Source organism: Neophocaena asiaeorientalis, unplaced genomic scaffold, assembly GCF_003031525.2.
Source record: "Neophocaena asiaeorientalis asiaeorientalis breed wild unplaced genomic scaffold, Neophocaena_asiaeorientalis_V1.1 scaffold119, whole genome shotgun sequence".
Taxonomy (NCBI): Eukaryota; Metazoa; Chordata; class Mammalia; order Artiodactyla; family Phocoenidae; genus Neophocaena; species Neophocaena asiaeorientalis.
Window position 1 is genome coordinate 2,833,812 of NW_020175821.1, and position 17,119 is coordinate 2,850,930.

At 36.5% G+C, this 17,119-nt stretch overlaps 1 protein-coding gene across 2 annotated transcripts in view; it reads left to right on the plus strand.

Moving 5' to 3' along the window:
• INO80 (INO80 complex ATPase subunit) overlaps window positions 1–17,119 on the plus strand; it is a 101,864-nt gene that overhangs the window by 11,105 nt on the left and 73,640 nt on the right. For both annotated transcript variants that reach the window (XM_024732421.1, XM_024732422.1), the window contains exons 7-13: window positions 3,852–3,905; window positions 5,524–5,727; window positions 8,215–8,410; window positions 9,302–9,369; window positions 10,460–10,669; window positions 11,151–11,231; window positions 12,105–12,200. In XM_024732421.1, coding sequence (XP_024588189.1) covers window positions 3,852–3,905; window positions 5,524–5,727; window positions 8,215–8,410; window positions 9,302–9,369; window positions 10,460–10,669; window positions 11,151–11,231; window positions 12,105–12,200 — 909 coding nt within the window. The remainder of the gene's footprint in view (window positions 1–3,851; window positions 3,906–5,523; window positions 5,728–8,214; window positions 8,411–9,301; window positions 9,370–10,459; window positions 10,670–11,150; window positions 11,232–12,104; window positions 12,201–17,119) is intronic.

The window sequence follows — 17,119 nt, forward strand, 5'->3', positions numbered from 1 at the left end:
ACATTGTGAGATCCTGTGTAGGATCCTGGAACAGTGAAAGGATATTAGTGGAAAAGTTGTTGACATTCAAATAAGATCTATATATAATTTGGTTAATACTTTACTGGTGTTAATTTCCTTGCTTTTTTTTTTTGATTCGTAAGTGTCAAGAAGCATCACTTTTTATTTATTATTTTTTAAAGGGAACTTTAATTAATTTATTTCTTTTTGGCTGCATTGGCTCTTCGTTGCTGCATGGGCTTTCTTTAGTTGTGGTGAGTGGGGGCTACTCTGTTGAAGTGCGTGGGCTTCTCATTGCGGTAGATTCTCTTGTGGCAGAGCATGGGCTCTAGGCACATGGGCTTCAGTAGTTATGGCGTGCGGGCTTCAGTAGATGTGGCTCACGGGCTTCAGTAGTTGTGGCTCATGGGCTCTAGAGGGCAGTTAATTTCCTTTCTTAATAATTGCACTATGGTTATATAAGTTGCTAAAATTAGGGAAAGCGTGGGTGGGGAGTAGTAAGGGAACTCTACTATTTTTTGCATGTTTTCCATAACTCTAAAGTTAGTTCAGTTTCCTCACACCGTATACAAAAATAAACTCAAACTGGATTAAAGACCTGAGAAGATCTGATAAGATCTGAAACCATGAAACTCCTGGAAGAAAACATAGGCAGAACAACCTTTGACATAAGCTGTAGCAGTATTTCTTTGGATCTGTTTCTTGAGGCAAAAGAAGAAATAAAAGCAAAAGTAAACAAATGGGACCTAGTTAAATGTAAAAGGTTTTGCCCAGCAAGGAAAACCATTGACAGAACAAAAAGATAATGTATAGAATGAGAGAAGATATTTGCAAACAGTATGACTGGCAAAGGATTAATATCTGAAATATATAAACAGCTCATACAACTCAGTATCAAAAAAGCAACCTAATCAGAAAATGGCCAGAAGACTTGAATAGACACTTTTCCAAAGAAGTCATGTAGATGGTTAACAGGTACATGAAAAGATACTCAACATTGCTAATCATCAGAGAAATGCAAATCAAAACAAAAATGAGATAATGGCTGTTAATCAAAAGGACCACAAATAACAAATGTTGGAGAGGATGTGGGGAAGAAGGAACCCTAGCACACTGTTGGTGGGAATGTAATTTGGTATGGAGGTCCCTCAGAAAACTAAAAATAGAATGGTAGTTCCAACTAGAGAAAGCCCGCACACAGCAACAAAGACCCAGCACAGCCAAAAAAATAGATAAATAAATAAATTAACTAAAAATTAAAAAAAAGAAAAAATATGGCAAGAATAATGCAAGGAACTGCCATGTATCTTTTACTTGTATTTAGCACCTGTTTGCCTCATTTGCTTTTGCCATATAAATGCATACTTTTTCCCTCACTCACTTTAAGGGTTAGTTTGAGATTTTGTGCTAAATTTACTCCTAATAATTGTGTGTTTCCGAAGAAAAAGGAAATCATCTAGTGCATAACCACAGTGCAATATTAAAAATTATTATCTGACCCATAGGTTTTCATATTTCATCACTTGTTTCAATAATGTCCTTTATAGCACTTTCCCCACCCGTGAATCAATCTAGGACTACATGTTGCATTTAATTGTCATGTCTCATTAGTCTCCTTTATTCTGAAACAATTCCTTAGCCTTCATCTTTCCTGACATTGTTATTTTGAAGAGTATATCATTTTGTAGAATATTTTTGAATTTGGGTTTGTGTGATGTTTCCTTGGGATTAGATTTGAATTATGCATTTTTGGCAATATTACTAGAGAGTGATATGTTCTTGACATATCTCATCAAGAGGCACTTGACACATCTGTCCCTATATTGTGATATTAGCTTTGATCCCTTAGTATGATGGTGCCTCTGCATTGTGCAATTACTTCCCCTCCCTCCATTGCAATTAATAAATATTTCTGGAGAGAGAGTATATGTTTGAGCATTCTTTTTTTTTAATTGAGATATAGTTGATTTATATTAGCTTCAGGTATACAGCATAGTGATTCAGAATTTTTATACATTATACTCCATTTAAAGTTATTATAAAATATTGGCTAAGTTCTCTGTGCTATACAATATATCCTTATTGCTTATTTATTTATTTATTTATTTATTTTTTATACATAGTAGTTTGTACCTGTTAATCCCATACCTCTATCTTGTTCCCTCTCTTCCCTCTTCCCGCTAGTAACCACTCGTTTGTTCTCTATATCTATGAGACAGTTTCTGGTTTGTTATATTCATTTGTTTTATTTCTTAGATTGTACATGTAAGTGATAACATACAGTATTTGTCTTTCTCTGACTTATTTCACTAAACATAATACCCTCTAGGTCCATCCATGTTGTTGCAAATGGCAGAATTTCATTCTTTTTTATGGCTGAGTAATATTACTCTGTGTGTGTGTGTGTGTGTGTGTGTGTGTGTGTGTGTATCACATCTTCTTTATTCATTCTTCTGTTGTTGGACCCTTAGGTTGCTTCCATATCTTGGCTCTTGTAAATAGTGCTACTGTGAACATTGGGGTGCGTGTATCTTTTTGACTTAGTGTTTTTGTTTTCTTTGGATTCCCAGGGGTGGAATTGCTGGACGATATGGTAGTTCTGTTTTTAGTTTTTTGAGGGCCCTCCATACTGTTTTCCATAGTGGCTGTACCAATTTACATTCCCACCAGCAGTGTGCTAGGGTTCCCTTTCTCCATATCCTCTCCAACATTTATTTGTGGTCCTCTTGATGGTCGCCATTCTGACAGGTGTGAGGTGATATCTCATTTTTATTTTGACTGAATTTCTGTGATAATTAGTGATGTTGAGCACCTTTCATGTGCCTGTTGACTTTGTATGAACATTTGTGATGGGAAAAGTTACAGAAAAATTTGTTTCATACTTGAAGAGGCTTCAGATGATGCCCTCTGATGATAAGGAATTCAGTGGGAATATTTGAGATTTTTATCTTTAAAGTGGCAATAGTTGCTTTAGAATTAGAGAAAGTTTTTGTTAAAAGCTGTAAAAATTCCCTTAATCAGACAGTCTGAGGTGGGATTATTATAGAAATGGCTTTCAGGCCCTTTGTATAACTTCGCACCCATTGTTTCTTTACAGTCTGGGGGAGATCGCTTTAATAGTCAGAGAGCCACTCAGCTCTGCCTCTTCTTTCCCACATCAAATAAATGGACCATCATGGTTAAAATCAGGTTTCTTTATTGAAGCTAGTTGTTTTTTAACTGAAGTGGTAGACATAATAAGCAGCTTGAGACTTGGTTGTGGGCTGCTGAGTCATATTGTGTTAGGTCTGCCTTGGAATTTTTGTTGAAGAAGATGAGGTCAGGTGGTGGTAAAAATTAAGTAATAGTGGCAGTGGGTTTGCCTTGGCTGGAGGTAGGGCTAGAATCACAAACTAAGAAGCTAGTTTACCTTTCTCCTAATGATTTTTGTATCTGAGTGCCCTGCTCTCTCAGCTTCTTTGCATATTGGCCCTAGAAAGCAGTGTTCTAATCAGGGTGGTGCTAGGATTAGGGTATGTTGTTACATTTTCCTAGTTCACTTCAAGCCTTAAATATAGCTTAAATTCTTTCCAGAAGGATACAGAAGACTCAATTTAAGGCAGATACAACACCAGTTTATTTTTTTTAATGAGGCTTTAGGAGCTTTATGTGTGGTTCTGAGTTGGTACATTGGGGTGATTCTTAGAAGTAATATATTTTATTTTAATTGAAAGAAGTGATGTATTTTGACTACGCTTGGTTTGGCATTTTATTTTTTAATCTTTGAGGAGATCAGTAAAGTACGGTGCCAGTCTACACAATCGTATTTCAAAAAAGAATCCTAAATGAAGTATTGTTTTTAACTATTTTAGGCCAACAAGCAGAAAGCTTCAGCTCGTAACCTGTTTCTCACCAATAGCCGCAAGGTACGATTATATTTCCCATTTTATGTTTTGCTGGAATGTGTTCTTATTATTTAGATCTGTGGTTGCTGCTCTTGTCTCTTGTGACCTGTTGATACTTAATCTAATAGTACTTACGAGAGTTTCTAAATGTTCTCAATCTATTTTCTTTTAACATCTTTATTGGAGTATAATTGCTTTACAATGTTGTGTCAGCTTCTGCAGTATAACAAAGTGAATCAGCTCTATGTATACATACATCCCCATATCTCCTCCCTTTTGCGTCTCCTCCCACCCTCCTTAGCCCACCCCCTAGGTGGTCACAAAGCACCGAACTGATCTCCCTGTGCGATGGGGCTGCTTCCCACTAGCTATCTATTTTATGTTTGGTAGTGTATATATGTCAGTGCTACTTTCTCACTTCGTCCTGGCTTACCCTTCCCCCACCCCGTGTCCTCAAGTCCATTCTCTACGTCTGTGTCTTTTTCTTTTTTTAAAAAAAATCTTTATTAGAGTATAATTGCTTTACAATGGTGTGTCAGTTTCTGCTTTATAACAAAGTGAATCAGGTATACATATAGTATATGTCCCCATATCTCTTCCCTCTTGCATCTCCCTCCCTCACACCCTCGCTATCCCACCCCTCTAGGTGGTGACGTCTGCGTCTTTAGCTCTGTCCTGCCCCTAGGTTCGTTAGAACCTTTTTTTTTAGATTCCATATATATGTGTTAGCATACGGTATTTGTTTCTCTCTTTCTGACTTACTTCACTCTGTATGACAGGCTCTAGGTCCATCCACCTCACTACAAATAACTCAGTTCCGTTTCTTTTTCAATCTATTTTAAAAATAAAATTGCTCTTCCTCGCATTTCTGGTTTTCAAATTTTTGGGGGTAAGACCATAGCCAACTGCTAATTCCTTGGGCAAATCATGCTGTCATCCTGTGCTCAGTCTCTTCATCTAAGAAATGATGGTATTAATACTTTCCCTTAGAGGGAATTAATGCAACTTTCTTTGGGTATTGTGAGAATTAGATGAGGTAACCTTACTAGTTGTGTTTCCCTGGGCTAGTCACTCATCCTCATTTCCTCATCTATATATAAAATATCAACTTCATTGGGTTTTTGTGGAGAATGAATTAGTTTAATATATGTTAAGCTTAGAATGGTGCCTAGCATATAATAAACACTGACAGCTATTATTATTATTAAAAAAATTTTTTTGGCCATGCCACACGGCTTGTGGGATTTTAGTTCCCCAACCAAGGATTGAACCCCCGGGCCCTTAGCAGTGAGTGTGCAGAGTCCTAACCACTAGACCGCCAGGGAATTCCCAAAAGCTTTTATTATTAATGTGTATGATAATATTTCAAAACTTCCCAGAACATCTTAGGTTATTATACTTTTTTTTCATCTTCTAAGGCAATGTGTCTGTAGATATCTCATCCCTGATACTACTTTGTGGTCTGGGACTGGCTCACAGGACTGTATAGAGATGTTAATCAGATTAGGGAGAAAGAGATGTGGCCATAGGAGGACTATATGCCCTGAACAGGTTGAGGGATGGTGTGGTTTAGAGTCCAGGGAGAACTGGCTCTGGTGTTGGTCCTCCTCCAATGTGATAACATTGTTGTCACTTGCAGCTCGCCCACCAATGCATGAAGGAGGTGCGTCGAGCTGCCTTGCAGGCCCAGAAAAACTGTAAGGAGACCTTACCTCGTGCTCGCCGCCTCACCAAGGAAATGCTTCTGTACTGGAAGAAGTATGAGAAGGTGGAGAAGGAACACCGCAAACGTGCAGAGAAGGAAGCCTTGGAGCAACGGAAGTTGGATGAAGAAATGCGGGAGGTAGGGCAATAGCATGAAATTTTGAAAACCATAATTGCTGCAGCCATATTAAGAGATTGGTTAGCATTTCATAAGTTATTAATCTAACCAATGAAATGGTTGAAAACATATTTTAAGACATAACTTTGAGTATAGTGATTTTAGTCCAGTAAATCAGTTCTGCTTTTATTCTTTTAGTAAGGCCCTCTCCCTGGCCTTCACCCCTCTTCTGTGCTCACTTTCGCTCTTTTTTTTTTTTTTTTTTTATTTTTTTTTTTTTTTGGCTGAGACCAGGACTTGAACGTGTGTCCCCTGCATTGGCAGGCGGATTCGTAACCACTGCGCCACCAGGGAAGTCCCCATTTCCTCTATTCTTTGTAGCCTTATTCTTTTGAATATTTCTGGAGGACACCCTTCCCCAGCCTTCCCCCACAAAAAAAGAAAAGGAATGAAAGAAAAAGAAAACAGCTTAGAGCTTATCTGGGCTTGGTTCCAGATGCTGGCTGTAATTTCGATTTGTTGGAAGGTGAGGGCTGGTTGCCAAATTTAGGGCCAGATAGGGACAATGGACAACTAGCTCAGTTTTCTGAGACACCTCCCCCCTCCCCACCTGCTGCCGCCTACTTTTCTGTTTTAACTTGCAGTCAGTTCTCTTGCTAAGCTTGATATCAGCTGAGAGTATTATTCAGGGAAGCAAGAGGAGAGATTAAGAGGACAGAGTTATTATGTTGCCATTGGTAAGCCCATTGGGATGAGTGGAAGGACAGTTGAGGTCTGGAGAAGGAAGGGAATCAGGATTGAATGTTTTCTTTTGGGTATAGGTAGTACTCCTGTCAAAGCAGAGCCATGGAGACTCTTTGGAGTTCTCTTCCCTCCTGTCTCATGCCTTTGAGCGGGAATATGGATTTTGCCCAGTTCTCTTAAGTCCCTGGGTGACTTGTTTCTTTGCCTGGAAGATAAACATATTATTGAGTTAGTAAACTTTTGATGCTAATGGAAATATTTGCTCACTGAGTTTAGAGGCATTTGAGTTAGTCACAGATCTTGAAGGTTTGAAACTGACTTGGCTTATGATCTAGGTTTGTGAGACATTCTCTCAGTTTTGTTGATAGCTAACTGATGAGGCTTTCATCTGTGATTATGTTGACTTATGTGTCTTTTTCTCTGAATTTTTGAATTAAGACATTTTTGATGTATCCTTGTTCCCTTAATTTGCCTTCTTCATTTAGGCACATAGTAGTTGACTTCCTTAAAGTTAAAGGAAATGTTACCTTTTATGGTTTAATTTAGAAAGGTTTTCTTTTAATTTTTGGCTGCACTGTGCCTCTTGCGGGATCTTAGTTTCCCCACCAGGGAATGAACCCGTGCCCCCTGCAGTGGAAGCATGGAGTCTCAACCACTGGACCACCAGGGAAGTTCCTAGAAAGGTTTTCTTGACAGTACTTTAGCTTTAGAACATGAACATCTGTATCCTTTATGAAAATAAATCAGTTTTCTCTCAAACTCTCAGATTTTTTTTTTCTAATCTGAATTTGGCTAAAGTGTTATAAAACCTTAAGGAAAAAGTCTAGTTTTGCGTAGCATACTTTGGGACTTACGTCCTTCCTGGCCATGTTCCTTATTTTATTGTTGTTTTTCTTTTGTGGAGGTGGATCAAGGATAAATCAAGTATACTTCATATGAATTTTATTATAAAATAGTTCATGCAGAATAATGATTCTTTGATTTGGTACTTATTGTGTATGCTGCTATTTCATATAATTCAGTCTTTTGAATCATTTGCTTACTCATTTTATTGTTTATCTTGAAGAATGATTTTTACTGACAATGATTATTTTTCTTACTAGGTTATTTCAGAGGCACTTTGAATTTAGCTTTCTCATATTTTAAAAAAAGGTATATGTGCTTGTGATTTTGTATTTGGTCTATATTCATGTTTTATAGCTATCATTGTCACAGATGAACAGTAGGCTGTTTTGGGGAGCATTTTCTTTTTTTCATGGGCTTCTTATTCTCTCAATACCTCCTGCATTGACTTTCAGAATAATTTATAGCTCTTTGTCACTTATTTTGCGTTTCGGTGTTAAAGAAGAGTTTTGGACACATTTATGTTTTTAAAAATAATAAAGCTGTACACGTGTATTTATCACCCAAGTTATTAAGTAAAGCATGTTGTTTGAATTTAGTTGGTATCTCAGTGCCATTAAAGAAAAGTAATACAGTAAAGAAATAAGCATTTTAGACAGAAGCCTAGTGGAAAAAAGATTTTATTTTGTAAAGGAGAGCAAAACATAGGTTATTATTTGGCTATAAATGAAGATTATTCCTTGCTTTTAGTACCACTGACTTAGTTATAATAAAATTTGTTCATTAACAATTTTTACCTTTCTAAAGGTAAATACTTTGTAAAGGAATTGTTTGCAAACTATGTATAGTGAATTCTGTTGACTACCCTTGTATGTGATTGGTGATTTGACTCTTTTCACTTTCATCGTTTTTCCCCTTTAGGCCAAGAGGCAGCAGCGAAAACTGAACTTCCTCATCACCCAGACAGAGTTGTATGCCCATTTCATGAGTCGCAAACGAGACATGGGTCACGATGGGATCCAGGAAGAAATCTTAAGGAAACTGGAAGATAGTTCTACACAGAGACAAATTGACATTGGTGGAGGGGTGGTAGTTAACATCACACAGGAGGATTATGGTGAGTCCTGAATCAGGAATGGGAGGAAGGAGATACCCAAAATTTTTTCATATCTCAGGTTATACTCATCATTAATTCTTGCAAGTTTTGTCTTGATCAATAGGTAATATTGATCAAAAGGGGGATTTATTTTATTGGAGTAGGGGAAGTGTGAATGTTTGTATAAAATAAGCATATAAAAAACTTTTATTAAAGAATTTGAAAAGGAGAGGGTGTGGTTATATGATCTTGCAAATTTGGGAATATTTTGTGTGTTGATTTGTTCGTAGAAATAAAAGGTATTGTATCAGAAGAATTCAGTGAACATATCTAATTAGAGAAAATCATCTCTCACGTAACAGGATTCTTGATGATGTGAGTAAAGCATGAGAAGAGACTGTTTTGGTATTTTTGTGACCACACAGAGAGGGAGGAATTGGGGTAAAATTTGAGAGGAAGTTCACAGAGAATAGTGGTCAAGATCATGTTGAGTAAGAATAAGAGAAAATGAGAGTGCTTCAGATTATGTTGGGATTTACACAGTCTCTGTTTCTTCTTTTGGAATCGCCTGGTATAAATATATTACAATTTTGAATCCTCATTGTCTTGCTTTTCCCGGCATCAGCATTGCTTCGTGCAAGAAACGCAGGATTGGGAGACTGGGGCTCAGTCTCCTGGTGGCTTTTGTGAGCTGGCTTTGGCTCCTAGAGACCATGGCAGCCCTCTGCCTCCATTGCCACTTCCAGGTCCTTACCTCTGTCAAGTAATTTGGGCCTTTCTTCTCCCTCACCCTCTGTGAACTTAGGGATAAATAGAATGTTGGCGTCGGGGATCCACATATGGTAGTATAAATTGCATCCTTAAAGGAGATCAGTTAATGAGGTGTTATAATCTACACCTTTCCCTTTTCAGATAGTAACCATTTCAAAGCCCAGGCCCTGAAGAATGCTGAAAATGCTTACCATATTCATCAGGCTCGGGTGAGTCTTAAAAATGAAATGTTGGGCCCTGGAAATACAACTTTTTACTTAGGTGGTCTTCCTTTAATCTTAATCATATTTTCAGTTAAAAACATTAATGGATGTGTACATGTGTATGTGACTGCATTGGGGGTGTGTGTGTCTCTATTTACTTTAGAGTAATAGAGGAATACCTGAGGAAAGATGGGAAACGAGCATTTACTTGTCTGAGCTTTAAGAATGTGTTGATTGACGCTAAGACAGTTTGTCTATTTTTTTTCTTCTGTCCTCCCTGGTAATCATGGGTAATACAGAATGAAGTGCATCATGGTTGTTTAGTGAAAAAGTCCACACTGTTGCATGTTAAGAAAGTTATAGCATGTGTTAAAACTGCTAAGTTAGCACTTTCTTTTACTTTAGTAATAACTTGCTTGTTCATGATATAGTGACATTTAATGAAATCAGAAAGAAACTGCAGTTAGATCAAATTAAGTAAGGAAAATACAGTTTAATATACTGCATAGGAGCCCCTGTGTAACTTTGACAGGGTCCAAGTCAAGGATAGAGACAAACTCAACCTATTCCTCACCAACCCCAACCAATCAAACAGGTTTTATATCAGATCTTTAATAAATTCATTGATGAAGCAAGTAATTGTGTAATATGGCTTAGTGCCTGTCTATCAGAAGTGTATTCTCAATATAATTGTTAAAATAATTTTAAAATATTAGTAATATACTTTACGCTTGACCCTTGAGTAACTCTGGGAGTTAGGGGTGCCGACCCACCCTGCAGTCAAAAATCTTTGTATAACTTTACAGTCAGCCCTCCATACCTATGGATCCACATCCACATATCCAACCAACCACAGGATCAAGTAGTACTCTTGCACATACTTAGTGAAAAAACTTCACATATCAGTTGACCCACACAGTTCAAACCCATGTTGTTCAAGAATCAAGTGTATTATGCTTACATGTAATATATTACATTATATTATCAGAAAGTTTGTTCCAACTAGCACAAGTTAGATATATTGGCATTATGAATTTTATTTGAATTTAATTATTTTCCTCTTATATATTTCTTCTAATATATTTTTATTTTCCAGACAAGGTCATTCGATGAAGATGCAAAAGAAAGTCGAGCAGCTGCCCTACGGGCAGCAAACAAGTCTGGCACTGGGTTTGGGGAGAGTTATAGCCTGGCAAACCCATCTATCCGGGCTGGTGAGGATATTCCACAGCCTACAATTTTTAATGGCAAATTAAAAGGTTATCAGCTGAAAGGCATGAATTGGTTGGCAAATCTCTATGAACAGGTAAATTTTAGAACTATTCATACCCACTCTGTTTTGTTATCTGTTTTCCTAAAGTCGTTGGTTCAGTGTATTGTGAAATGAGCACAAGATAATCTTTTAGATTTCATCCTTTTTAAAAAACTTTATCGTTTGACAAGAATCAGAAAGATATCTCTATATTTCTAACCTGGAGATTTTATTGGGGATTATTTGCATCATGTATAAAGTTTGTCTTAAGTAGTCTTAGTAATAAACCTGATTGCACTTGTACCTGGATTAGATTAGCTGAAAAACTGGCTTTGGTGTGTTTGTCTCATGATTCAGAGTTGTAGCTGTGGAATTGGCAAAAGGAATCATTACAGTAGTAATAGTGCTAAAGCTGGGTATCTCTAGTCACTTTCGTTTGAACAAGTCTGACATTTTGGATAGTTCTTTTTGACAGTAAGTTGAACCCTGTGTAATGCAATGTGAGAGGTGTTGACTATGTGTATTTTTTTTCCAGGGTATTAATGGCATTCTTGCCGATGAAATGGGACTTGGTAAGACAGTACAGAGCATTGCCCTCCTTGCCCATCTGGCTGAGGTGGGTAGATGCATGCAGTCTTTTCTTCTTCCTCTCTCTCCATCCTAGGGTCATTTTCTATTGAGAATCAGCCATTATCAAGCAGTACACTAGACTCTGTAGCATACCAAGACAGTAGGACTTGCTCCTTGCCTTCAAGGCCTTTACAGGGTGATACAGTGTGGTGAAACATTCTGGTTTTCAAGAAGACTAGGACAGTTTCTAAGCATGTGTGTTTTCATTCCCCATCTCCTACTTCTGTAGAGAACCACCATCGTAGTGGCAAAAACACTGTAGTTAGTTAGATCAAAAGACCTGGTTTCACATCTCAGCTCTGTGCTTACTAGCAGTGTAAACTTGGACAGTTCACTTAGCCTCTTTTGACCTGACTTCACTTTAACTCTGTGAGGTTTAGTTTCCACTTCTGCAAAGTGGGGATACTATCTACCTTACAGGAAATTTATGAGAATTAAATGAGAAGAAATGCGTGAAAGCATTTTGAAAAATGCAGAAAACTCTATACCAATTAAATAATAGTAAAATAGTTGTGATCATCTAGTATAAGGAAAAGCAACACATACAAGTCAGTATGTCATAAGTGCTTTGTGAATGATATAAACTAAGACCTGTAAGGGCAGGTGGGGAGTAATTGCTTGGTTTTTTTTTCCTCAAGGTGTGTGCGAGCAACTTCCTTGCCTGTGTTATTATTAACATAGAATATTATTTTTCTTGACATAGGATATTATCATTGAGTGTGCAGGTATGGGAGATACGAACCATTTCTCTTGTTGTAATGCATCTCCTATTCTTAAACTCCTCTTGTCGTTAATTATAATTTTGAATTAAATTTCTTCAGTTTTCCTGCAGTTGGTTGACCCAGTTTTTCTGTTTCAGAGAGAGAACATTTGGGGACCTTTCTTAATAATTTCACCTGCTTCTACACTTAACAATTGGCACCAGGAGTTTACTAGATTTGTTCCTAAATTTAAGGTAAAAATCAACAAAATTCTCTTGCTTTTTAAAATAAACTTTCTGATTCCTTTTTTGCTGCCTTACTTACTTAATTGCTCATAATAGCTTTTAATTTCTTGCATTTTTTTTTCAAAATAACCTTGCATACATTTCCTATCAAAGTTACTGATGGGAGCAGTAAGAGAGCATATTACATCCTTATGTTTTATGAGAAAGACAAAGTCCAGTTTGAGTGATTTGCTGCATTGATGACATGAATTGTAGCTCCTAGTGGTACTGCCATAATAGAAAATGTCTACCTTGCTGGCTTAATACAGGTTTTGATAAATCAAGGTACATACACTATAATTTATGGCATTGTTGTCCACACTCCTCCCCCTTCAAATTTATTCATAGATTATCTATTTTCTTGACACTCCAAAGCCAGCTCTTCAGTCTTGGTCCAGATTATAATGTCTAAGGTAGATAATGTGAGAGTTGCATTTAACTAATTCAGAGGAAAAGAATTGAGATTTAGGTAGGATGTGATCAGCAGGGAAATATGCTGCATCAAGTATGGACAAGATTTAAATAGGGGTTTAATTATGCAGAGTTGTTGGGATGTAAGAAAGAATGGGTAGGATTTTTTATATTATTTGCAAGTAAAAAGAAGGAAATGAGTTAAATATTTGTTTTGTCCCTAAAGGAATATAATGATAATGAAGTTGCATGGTAAGGAGGATTTTTTGGAGATATGTATCGAGAGATAGTGACATGATCTCTGATCTTGGGTCTCCATAATAATCATGGGTCCCATGCAATTTAAGAGGTCATGGGAGGTGTTTTTCTGGCTTATACTTCATAAGGAATAGGGACATGTCTGGGATATTCCACTTTGGGGCACCTTTGTGTCTGTGGCCCCACCTTTGCGGCTGAATTAATAGACTTAGGAACTGTTTACAAGGCACATTAGGTATATGGCTTTTAGCTTGGCTGACTCATTCTTAACTTTCTAAGGAGGTGAGATCGTTCTAAGGCAATTTATTGAATATTTTCTCTAGGGTTTTTTCTCACTGAATAAGGAGCCCCTCATCTTTTTTCTGCTTTCTTGTTGTTGTTATTGTCGTTTAGTACATGTCAAACAATTAGGAGCTTGAAAAATTGTCTTAAAATTTTCTTCCAAACCACTAAAGTTTTCAATATTTCCTTCACTGGCCGATAGATGGCAATGTAGTACTACTTATGTCATTGGTACCTCTCCTTTGACTTTATACCCATGCCTGAAACTGAGTTTCCATTTGCACGTGGAGTTTCCTTTTGAAGCTCTAGTCTAGGGGTCAGTAAAATATGGCCTGTGGGCCAATTGAAAGTGTTCAATTCAGTAGTATTAAGTACATTTACAGTGTGGTACAATAATCACTGCTATTGTATTGCAGAATTTTATCATACCAAACAGAAATCTCCTTCCCATTAAGCAGTCACTCCGTATTTCACTTTCCCTCTTGCCCCTGGCTACCACAAATCTGCTTTATGTCTCTGTGGTTTGGTTATTCTGAATATTTTGTATACCTGGAATGTGGCCTTTTATGTCTGGCTGCTGCTTTTCACTTAGTAGGTTTTTCAAGGTTCATCATGTTGTAACATGTATCAGCACTTCATTCCTTTTATGACTGAATAATATTTCAGTCATAATATTATAACATAATATTATAGTGAATAATATTTCATTATTTGGGTATACTGTATTTTGTTTATCCATTCATCTGTTGATGGGTATTTTGGTTGTTCCTTTTGGCTATTGTTAATAGTGCTGCTATAAACATTCATGTACAGGTTTTTGTTTGAACACCTGTCCTGTTTTCAGTTCTTTTGGGTATAGACCTAGGAGTGGAATTGCTAAGTCACTTTATATTTAACTTATTGAGGAATCCACCATGTGTTCTTTTGTGCACCTTATGAGCTAAGAATAGTTTTTACTTTTTTTTTTTTTTTTTTTTTTTTTTTTTTTAGAACCTGTGTCCCCTGCGTCGCCAGGCAGACTCTCAACCACTGCGCCACCAGGGAAGCCCTAGTTTTTACTTTTTAAAATTGTTGATTAAAAAATACTTCGTAGCAAATGATATATGAAATTTAAATACATGTATATTGGAATACAGCCACACCTTTGATTATTTATTATTTATGGCTGCATTCACAGTACAACAGGCACAGTTGAGTAGTTGTGGCAGAGACTGTGTGGCCTACAAAACTAAAATTCTTACTATCTGGCCATTTATAGGAAAAGTTTAATGACCTCTGCTCTGTTGATTCATTGTTTCTATTACCATTACTCCTTTGAATTGTCAGAAATGTGTTTGCTTCCCTGTAGAACATAGTTAGAAGTAGACTCTGCTCAGATTTATAATCTGGTTACATTCAAAAGATACTTAGATCTATGATGATAACATCACAAAGTTCATTTTATTTGGCAGGTGTCTGAGTAACACTCATTTTATGGTTCTAGTATGATTAGTGCCTCTGACCTCCTTTTCCTCATGAAATAAGATATACATTTTTTCTCTAGTTAATGTACCACTTTTCATTCCTGAAATTGGCTATTCTGTATGTTTTCTATTTCATTTATTTCTGCTCTTTTATTATTCTTGTCTACTTTTTTTGTAAACTTTTTTCTTTTTCTGTCATCTTGAGATGGAGCTTAGATTGTTGATTTTCAGCTTTTTCTAATGTATATTTAAGGGTATTGCTTTCTAAGCATGACTATAGCCATCCAAAGGTTTGATGTGTCACATTTTCATTATCTTACAATGCAAAATACTGTCAGCTTCTACTGTAAGTTCTTATTTGATTCATGGGTTATTTAAAAGTGTTGTTTTTACTCTGTACACAAATGATGGTTTTCTAGTTATCTTTTTGTTATTTATAGCTTAAATCCACTGATAAGAAAACATGCTTTTTATTATTTTAATCCTTTGAAATTTGTTGCTTTGCTTTCATAGCTCAGCATATGGTCAGTTTTTATAAATGTCCTGTGTGTGTTTGAAAATAATAGTTATTCTGTACTTGTTGAGTACAGTGTTGTATATATGTTGATTAGGTCAAGTTTGTTAACTTGTTCAGCTCTTTTGTATCTTTACTCATTTTTTTGTCTGCCTCTCCTATTACTGACTGAAAGAGGTGTGTTAATATTTGCAACAAATATGGATTTATCCATTCTGTTTTCTTCTGTTTTTGCTTTGAGGCTGTGAGATGTATACAAATTTATAATTTTATCTTCCTGGTGAATGAACCTTTTATTATTATGAAATTCCTCCTTTAAGACTTTTGCCTTAAAGTCTATTTTCTCTGATATTAAATAGCTTTCTTTTGGTTAGTATTTGCATGGTATCTTTTTCGTCTTTTTACTTTTAACCATTCTATAGCCTTACATTTAAGGTGTATTTCGTGCCTTTTATTTGGAATAGCTGTGCTTACTTTTAATGTAATTATTGATATATTGTGTTTAAAACTGCTGCCTTGCTCTTTGCTTTCTACTTCTTTTTTTAAATAGGGTTGTTATTGTGTTTATGGTTTTTAGTTTTTACTTTTAAAATATTTATTTATTTATTTGATAGTGCTGGGTCTTTAGTTGCGGCTCACCAGCTCCTTAGTTGTGGCATGCATGTGGGATCTATTTCCCCAACCAGAGATCAAACCCGGGCCCCCTGCATTGGGAGTGCAGAGTCTTAACCACTGTGCCACCAGGGAAGTCCCTGCTTTCTGCTTCTTTCACCTGTTCAGCTTTACTTTTTTTTCCTTTTGAATCCTTTTGGATTGATTAGATTTTATCATTCCTTTTTTTTCCCTCTCCCTTTTAAACTTGCTAATTATATATTCATTCTGTTATTCAGTAGATACCCAGGAGAATACCACATGCACCCTTAACTTTTTCAAAAGTAATATAAATTAGTACTGTTAATACTTTCCAGACAGTACAAAGACCTTAGTAGAGTACTGTAACTACATCCCCCTTCTCTAGACTTACATGCTGTTGTTTTTGTATATATTTTATATTTTAAACCCCAGAACACATTATTATTTATACATTTAAAACTTACTTAGATTTATTCATATTACTTACATATTCATTGCTCATTGATCTTCATTCCTCCTTGCATATTTGTGCTTTCATTTGGCTGACGTTTTTCAAAAGAACAAAGGACATCAAGCTATGGATTCTAGAAGCACTTTGAGCCCCATAACAATAAAAAAAAATGAAAGTCACACCTAGAAACATCACAGAAAAGTGCTGAATTTTGCATTCTTTTGTTTCTCCATGCTTTAGTCTGGATATTTCCTTCTGACCTCTCTTCAAGTTCACTAATCAGCTCTTCAGCTGATTCTATCTGCTGTTAAACTCGTCACTGAATTCTTTTTTTTGTTTTTAATTTTTAAAAAAATTTTTGTACTTTAAAGATGTTCTGTGTTTTCCAGTTCTACTTCTTATGGTTGTTTTCCTGTATGTTATGTGTCTTCCCCGCCCCCCCGGCTACTTTTTTTTTTTTTTTAATTTGTTTTATTTATTTATTTTTGGCTGCGTTGGGTCTTCATTGCTGCATGCAGGCTCTCTCTAGTTGTGCCGAACAGGGGCTATTCTTTGTTGCGGTGCGTGGGCTTCTCATTGCAGTGGATTCTCCTGTTGCCGAGCATGGGCTCTAGGCACGTGGGCCTCAGTAGTTGTGGCACGCAGGCTCTAGAGCGCAGGCTCGGCAGTTGTGGTGCACGGGTTTAGTTGCTCTGCAGCATGTGAGATCCTCCCAGACCAGAGCTCGAACCCGTGTCCCCTGCATTGGCAGGTGGATTCTTAGCCACTGCACCACCAGGGAAGCCCTCGTCATTGAATTCTTAATTTTAATTATATTTTTTCAGTTCTAAAAATTCCCTTTGATTCTTTTTTTTTTTTTTTTTTTTTTTTTTTTTGT